Genomic DNA, 8,723 nt, shown 5'->3' with positions numbered 1-8,723 from the left:
GGAGGAAGACTGGAAATTGTTCTATGTCTGCGGTATAATCTTTCCATGAAGGAAAGATGTGCACAAAGTTCCTGAAAACAATATAAGCTTCATCTTCTAAACTGGGAAGAAATGGAACAGGGGTCCTATTTGCTGCAATTGGGGCTCTCTCTGGTTCGAAAAAGCGATTTGGCAACTGGATTTGGTGTACTCTTTGCTGGAATGGAGATTTTGTGTCGTAGAGCTGGTGCTATGTCAACTGGCATCATCATACTGTTTGCCGCAGTTGGGATCTGCTGAGTTGGGGTATCAGAAATGACCGGTGTAGTAGGGATAGAGTCTGCTAGAGTTGGGGTGTTTTGTGGGTCAGGTGATATTGCAACTACACCTAATGGGCTATTTGATTTATCAGGTGCCACTACCTTCTCCAAATACTTTTCTTGTGCTCCTCCGCGATCGGCAATCGCCCTCTTCCTTTTGAACGTCTGATACACAAGAACAACATTTGAATGGATAAATATGGTATGATGACAAATGGAATATGTACTAAAAATGGATAGGCATGGCGTATTCACATACACGATGTGTAAACTAAGCTAATGGCAGTGCAACAAAGTAGAAGCAAGGCAAAGCATCAGTTGCAAGATATGTGCGACCAATATAACCTTGGAAAGTTAGAGCAAGCACCTTGATGGGTGAATAAGATAGGGCATCTGCCTCTGACTCCTCCACTAGGGAGCTACATTGACTTAGGTCTCTCTCTAGCTTAGAATCACTATTAGGGTCATATTCTGAGCATGAATCTGTAGGTGGAGAGCATTTGCATTGCATTGCATCCAGACTTGGTCTCAGTCCCTTAATGCCAAGTTTGACAGCCATGGCATTGTTCTGCTTTATTCTTTTCATGCACGCAAGATCATAATCATTATGATGCTCTTCAGAATCTGAGATTCATGAAAACATAAAAAGTAGTCAGATATGATATGCTCTATCACACATAATCCTCCGTATATCTTCCTCAAAACAACCACCATACCTACCTATTATGGCATTTTCATAGCCATTCCGCGATATATTGCCATGCAACTTCCACCGTTTCGTTTTTATGACACACGTCATCATTTTCATATTGCTTTGCATGATCATATAGCTGGCATAGTATTTGTCGCTCAACCACCGTTCATCACTTATTAATACATGTTACGCTAGATAATTTCGCATCCTGGTACACTGCCAGAGGCATTCATATAGAGTCATATTTTGTTCTAGTATGATGTTTGTAATTTTGAGTTGTAAGTAAATAGAAGTGTGATATAATCATTATTCATTATTAGAGCATTGTCCCAGTGAGGAAATAAAAAAAGAGGCCAAGAGAGCCAATAAAAAAGAGGGCAGAAGATCCCACAAAAAAATAAAAATAATGAGAGACAAGAGAGAAGGGGCACTGTTACTATCCTTTCCCACACATGTGCTTCAAAGAAGCACCATGTTTTTCATATAGAGAGTCTCCTATGCTTTCATTTTCATATACTAGTGAGAATTTTCATTATAGAACTTGGCTTGTATATTCCGATGATGGGCTTCCTGAAATGGTCGAGGTCTTCATGAGCAAGAAAGTTGGATGCAACCCACTTAGTTTTTATTTTGATCTTTCATACACTTATAGCTCTTAGTGCATCTGTTGCATGGAAATCCCACTCCTTTCATTGACATCAATTGATGGGCATTTCCATAGCCCATTGATTAGCCTCGTCAATGTGAGACTATCTTCCTTTTTAACTTCCCCTTATCACAATCTCTAACACCGCATTATATTCCACCCATAGTGGTATATCCATGGCTTGCTCTCATGTAATGCGTGGGGGCTGAAAAAGCTTAAGCACATTAAAAATTATGTACCAATTGCTCGTCTTGTCATCGGGGTTGTGCATGATAAATACTTTGTGTTAAGAAGATGGAGCATGACAAGACTATATGTTTTTGTAGGGATAGCTTTCTTTAGCATTTTTATTCTGAAAGGCATGATTGTTTGTTAGTATGCCTGAGTATTGATGTCTTTATATCAAATTATAGACTATTGCTTTGAATGATTCATATCTTAATATTCATACCTAAAAGAGATTACATGATATACATGTTAGGCAGCATCCCGCATCAAAAATTATGTTTTTATCATTTACCTACCCGGGGACGAGCAGGAGTTAACCTTAGGGATGCTGATATGTCTCCAACGTATCTATAGTTTTTTATTGTTCCATGCTATTATAGTATCAATCTTGGATGTTTTATATGCAATTATATATCATTTCTGGGACTAACCTATTAACCCAGTGCCAATTGCTGTTTTTTTTACCTATTTTGGTTTTCCAAAAATACAGTACCAAACGGGCTCCAAATGCTATGAAACTTTTTGATGATTTTTTCTAGACAGGAGAGACCCTAGAAGCTTCAGGGGGGCAAGAAGGCAAACAAGGATACGACAAGGTAGTAGGGCACGCCCAGGGGGGTGGCCACGCCCTAGTGCATTGTGGGCCCCTCGTGGCTCCGTCTGACCTAATTCCACCTCTATAAATTCTCTAAAATCGGGAAACCTACAGGGAGCCACCCAAAAAACTTTTTCCACAGTTGCAAGCCTCTGTTCTTCCGCGATCCCATCCGAAGGCCTTTTCTGGCACTCTGCCCTAGGGGGAATCAATCATGGAGGGCATCTACATCAACCTTGCTGCCCTTCCGATGAAGTGTGAGTAGTTTACCACAGACCTACAGGTCCATAGCTAGTAGCTAGATGGCTTCTTCTCTCTCTTTGATCTTCAATACAATGTTCTCCTCGATGTCCTTGGAGTTCTATCTGATGTAATCTTCTTTTATGGTGTGTTTGTGGGATCTGATGAATTGTGGGTTTATGATCATATTATTCATAATTATTATTTGAGTCTTCTCTGAACTCTTTTATGCATGATTGTTATAGCTTTGTATTTCTCTCCGATCTATCCATTTGGTTTGGCCAACTAGATTGATTTATCTTGTAATGGGAGATGTGCTTTGTAATGGGTTCAATATTGTGGAAGGGGACAAGACACATATTTGTATTGTTACCATTCAGGGGAAAGCGACGAGGTTTATTCATATTGGTTGGATTTACTTTCTCTACATCATGTCATCTTGCTTAAGGCATTACTCCATATTTATTAACTTAATACTCTAGATTCATGCTGGATAGCGGTCGATGGGTGGAGTAATAGTAGTAGATGCAGGCAGGAGTTGGTCTACTTGTCTCGGACGTGATGCCTATATACATGATCATTACCTTGCATATCGTCATAACTATGCACTTTTCTATTAATTGCCCAACAATAATTTGTTTGCCCATTGTATGCTTTTTGTTCGAGAGAGAAGCCTCTAGTAAAAACTATGGCCCCGAGGTCTACTTTTATCATATATAAAATCCAAAAATACCTTGCTTCAATTTATTTAGTGTTATTTTATTTTGTGTTTTAATCTATCTATCTATCACTACCAAATTTGATCCTTGCAATTAACCGTCGAGGGGATTGACAACCCCCTTGTTTGCGTTGGGTGCAAGTATTTGCCTTTGTGTGTGTAGGTGCTGCTAACGAGGTTTCGTGTGGTTCTCCTACTGGATCGATAACCTTGGTTCTTAATTGAGGGAAATACTTATCTCTATTGTACTACAGTATCCTCTCTTCTTTGGGGAAATCCCAACGCAGCTCACAAGTAGCATTGATGTTCATACTTGAACAAGCAACCCACTTATGATTACCCCCTCTCACAAGCATATGTAACTACAAAAGAAGAATTAAGATAAATCTAACCATAGCATGAAACATATGGATCCAAATTAGCCCCTTATGGAATAACTCATAAACTAGGGTTTAAGCTCTATCACTCTCGCAATCCATCATCTACCTATTACTCCCCAATGCCTTCCCATAGGCCCAAACATGGTGAAGAGTCATGTAGTCGACGTTCACACGACGCCACTAGAGGAAGAACAACATACACATCATCAAAATATTGAACAAGTACCAACTTCACATAATTACTTAGAACAAGACTTCTGTCATGTCCTCAAGAACAAACGGACCTACTCACAAATCATATTCATGTTCAAGATCAGAGGAGTATTGTAGATTAAGGATCTGGACATATAATCTTCCACCAAATAAACAAACTAGCATCAACTACAACCTGCAATCAACACTACTAGCAACCCACAAGTACCAATTTGAGGTTTTCAGACAAAGATTGAATACAAGAGATGAGCTAGGGTTTGAGAGGAGATGTTGTTGGTGAATATGTTGATGATGATTAGTCCTCCTATGATGAGAGGATTGTTGGCGATGTCGATGGCTTCGATTTCCCCCTCCCTAAGGGGAAGTATCCCCAGCAAATCGCTCCGCCAGAGAGCAAAAATACTCCTATCCAGGTTCCGCCTCGAGACGGCGGTGCTTCATCCCGAAAGTCTTCTCTTTATTTATTTTTCTAGTGAAAATGGCATCATATAGGAGAATGACGGTCACAAAGGCCTGCTGGTGGCCCCACAAGCTTACGTGGCATGCCCCAGGGGGCGCCACCTGAGCTTGTGACTCACTAGTGGGGCCCTCCTGTTGATTCTTCTTCCAGTATTTTTTTATTAGTTCCAAATGAATCTTCGTAAATTTTCAGGTCATTTGGAGCTTCGGAGAATAGCTATCTTTGTTGTAGCTCTTTTCAGGTCCAGAATTACAGTTGCCGGCAATTTTCCTCTTCATATAAATCTTGCATAATAAGAGAGAAAAGACATTAGAATTACCTCATGAAGTGAAATATTGACCCAAAACTATATAAATAATAGTAGAAAACATGATGCAAAATGAATGTATCAGTTGAACAACTAACTCTTGATGCAGGTTGTGACCAGTCAAGACGTACTTTGGACACATCCCCGACTTCATCATGTAGCAAGCACATCATAGCAGTTGTGTTTCAGGGCTATGTTTATTAGTAAGGTGAGATCCCACAGATAAGTACACTCTTTGTCCCAAAATGTAAGAGGATTTTTGGCACCATGATAGTGTAAAATATCCTTTTACATTTTGAGACAGAGGGGGTGTATGGTTGTGAGAGTAAGACCACATACTCATGCCTATTTTCACATCAGTGTTTACATCCAAAAAAGTTGTGAGAAAGGTCCGATTAAAAAACTAGAATTTAATTCAATAGAAATCGCTTGTTTGCCTCTTTGTCATGGTGCACATCCTCTATTGGGTTTGATACCCAGTGTCTCTCCTTGGGGAAAAGGTACGGGAACCTTCTACTATTCAAACCGGATCTCAAGGGGCATCACCGATGCCGGCCATCTCCTGAAGCCACCGTTCGCCTGTGCCACCCCACCATGATCCCACGCATGAGCTTGGGCTACCAGTTCTGCTAAATCGGGAGGCTGGAGATGGTGGTGCTGGTTAGTTATGGAGCTGGAGGCTAGAGGAGGAGCATGGGAGAGAGGAAAAAGGAGGACAAGGATGTTGGGCCGGCAACAACCATGGAGTGAGACGGGTGAGGGGAGCGGCTCAAGTGCATTGGTCTACTATCCTGCCTAAGTGTGAAAATGGACATTGATCAACTATCTCCCTAAGGCCTTGTTCGTTTAATCCTCCTCCCAAGGGGATTGAAGAGGATTGGAGAGGATTTTGACTTGTAGAGGGTTTAACCCCCCTCAATCCCTGCCAATCCCCTTCGGAATCCACCTCAACCGAACAAGGCCTAAGTGTGAAATGGATTTCATAATTTCTGATAGAAGGGGCATTCATTCACGTGCCCCCCTAGGTGTGTTGTTCCATCGCCAATGCCCATATATGACGTGCTTGATAGCTTGAATCAGATTCAATCAGCCTTGCTGAATGTGACTTTTGGCGACTTGGGGCTGTTTGTTGTGTGGAAACACTATTGAACCTGCATAGCAAGGTGCATAAATCATCTCCAGGCTTGGCTTCGCAAGAACACTCGAATCGGCCATTTTTTCAAAGCAAAGCGCGAGCTATGCAATTTGAGCATAAGTGGTGGCTCTGGTGGTGCGGGCATGTAGGTGAGGTTTGCACATGTTATATTGCACTCACCCTCTTTGATCCACTTCATATGATCACACAATGGTGATTTGACTCGAAATAACGTCTACATGAAAAAGATGCAAATATTTCATTCAAACAGTCGATTTCTAATTGTATGGACTATGAGTCTCAATTTCATGCTAATGTTTGGAGGCTTTTTAGACGAATTTCATCAAAATCTTCATACCGAGTCGACCACTAGCTTCTTTTCGCCGTATCCATGACTTTTGTGTTGGGCGTTTTTTATTTTGACGATCATAGGCGAGTAGATCTTCATCTCTTATTGGACCACACAAACATGTTCATGTGCCCATGTTACGAAACGATGAATTTTGAGAAAATCTTCGCACCCGGTCGACCGTTTGAAATTTCTTTATTGTTATGTTTTCACACAGCTTTTGTGTTATGTTTTCTATTTTGATGGTCGTAGACGAGTAGATATACATTTTCCTACTGATTGTACAAACGTATCACACTTGGGCATCAGTCACGTAAAAAAATTATTCGCGCCCATCCGATTTCGTGACCATTGAATGAGCATCCAAGGGCTGCCACTCCTTCTACCTTGAGTCATCCCGTTGGACGAGCATCGGAAGGATGCCATACCTTTTTCTAGCTCGAGCCGGCCTTTCTCTTCTTCCTTTAGCACCCGTTTCTACGTGAGGTAAGTTTACCATTTGGATAAAAAGTGAGATTAATCATCAGTGTGAACGTAATGAAATAGCAGAACGTTGCATCCAGGAGTTAGGCTGAGGGGCATGCAGGCTACCAAACTATATGCACAATATGCATAGCCAGGCCCAACTCAGCCAAGCTACCGAAAAACGCAAAAAGCTTGCAAGCTACCAAACCATCCATACTCAATAGCAACACTTACTCAACCAAGAAAAACAGGCATATTACATAGCATGACATTTGCGTCGACAAAACATAAATCACGAAAACCGGATATGAGACGATCCCAAAAGAAGTCAAACTTATCAATAGGTCTCACAAACTGCTTACCGATAAGAACCTACATATGTCAAAGAGATATTGAAAGGGAAAACATCTTATCGTGCTTCTTCAAAATAAAATCGAAAAAGGGAAAGAACCTCGGACTCTCCGTCGATTGATGCATACAACCATATATTATTAATTATTGATAAAGCCAAACAAACGGGCTTACAAAGAGAGAGATTATTTTTGAGGCCATCCACATAGAACATTCCTTGAGACAACAACTCCAAATGGTACGACCAAACCTGATGACATATTAGCACACAAATGCATATAAAACACATTATAATGCCTGTTCGTGCTTCCTATAAGAGATCATCGTATCAGATAACAGGAGTCAGCAGCGGTTTCTTCAGAACATGCGCCTCCAGGTTACCGAGAACCAGGTCCGCCATCGCCTTGCGCGTCTCGTGTGTCCCGCTCCCCATGTGTGGTACCAGGACAACATTGTCAAGCGTGAAGAGCGACTCAGGCACATCGGGCTCATCTTCAAACACATCGAGGCCTGCCCCGCCAAGGCGCCCCTCAACGAGCGCAGAGACAAGCTCAGGCTCGTCAACATGAGGGCCGCGCCCGATGTTTATGAGCACGCCCTTGGGTCCGAGTGCCTCCATCACCTCACGGTTGACAATGTGGCGGGTCTGTTCACTCAATAGGCAAGCCACCACGAGGATGTCGCTGTTTGCTGCCAATTCAACTACAGAAGGGTAATAGGTGTAATTGGGGTAGTCCTTCTTTGTTCTCTGGTAGTAGTTAACTGGGCAATCAAAGGCCTCCACTCGAGTGGCAATAGCAAGCCCTATTCTGCCCAGCCCAATAATGCCCACTCTTTTGCCACTGAACTGCAAAAGGATAAACAAAATCCATGAGAAAATGAAATCACAAATCATGCTATATTTGCGTAAACAAGGAAATCACTTTACACGAAGATAAGAATGAAAGCATCCAAAACGAAATGCTGAGATTGCACACCTTGACCACACAGACAGATGCACATATCCCTGTAAATAGACAGCTCAAAGCATGTGCTTCTAAATTCTTTCAAGACAGATCAACCATTGCCATGCATGTTTCTTCCGTGTCACTTCCTACTGAGGGGCCAAAACAACATTATCTAAACCAAGTTGCTCTGGGGCAAAGGGCTTCTCGGTATTAGCAGATACAAACTCAGATTGATCCGCATGTGCTCCATGACCAATGTCTATGAGCACACCTACTGGTCCTACTCCATCCATGATTGTACAACTAACAATGAAATTGGCCTCTGCATTAAGGGAAAATGCTACAATAAGCGCATAACAGTTGCCTGCCAGGTCAACATTTGTGAAGAACTTGTAGTTTGGAAAATGGCTTATGTGATTCTGAATAATAACTGATTGAGCAACCAAATGCCTTAGCTCCTTTTCTTACTGCTAACTGATTGAGCAACCAATAATGAGTGATTGTTTCTTTTCTTTGAGGAGATCAAATCTGATCCTAGGATTGCATGGAATGGTAAACCAGCATCCTCAACTACTCCATGCTTTTACAGGAGAGTCGTTTGCTGATGATAACTCATCATTATAATAAGCACCAGATCAACTTGCTGTAAACTAATATAAGATCTTTTAGATCAAGATCTTTTTTTTTCGAGATTGA

General features: G+C 41.6%; 1 protein-coding gene across 1 annotated transcript in view; it reads right to left on the bottom strand.

Annotated features, from left to right (window-relative positions):
* Positions 1-7,197: 7,197 nt before the first annotated feature.
* The window catches only part of LOC119291861 (hydroxyphenylpyruvate reductase-like), a 3,158-nt gene continuing 1,632 nt past the window's right edge, over positions 7,198-8,723 (bottom strand). The window contains exon 2 of the mRNA XM_037570671.1: positions 7,198-7,927. Coding sequence (XP_037426568.1) covers positions 7,409-7,927 — 519 coding nt within the window. The 3' untranslated portion in view covers positions 7,198-7,408. The remainder of the gene's footprint in view (positions 7,928-8,723) is intronic.

The sequence above is a fragment of the Triticum dicoccoides genome, chromosome 4B (genome assembly GCF_002162155.2).
Source record: "Triticum dicoccoides isolate Atlit2015 ecotype Zavitan chromosome 4B, WEW_v2.0, whole genome shotgun sequence".
Lineage (NCBI taxonomy): Eukaryota > Viridiplantae > Streptophyta > Magnoliopsida > Poales > Poaceae > Triticum > Triticum dicoccoides.
Note: the sequence above shows the minus strand (reverse complement) of the source record. Positions and strands in the feature narration are given on the sequence as shown.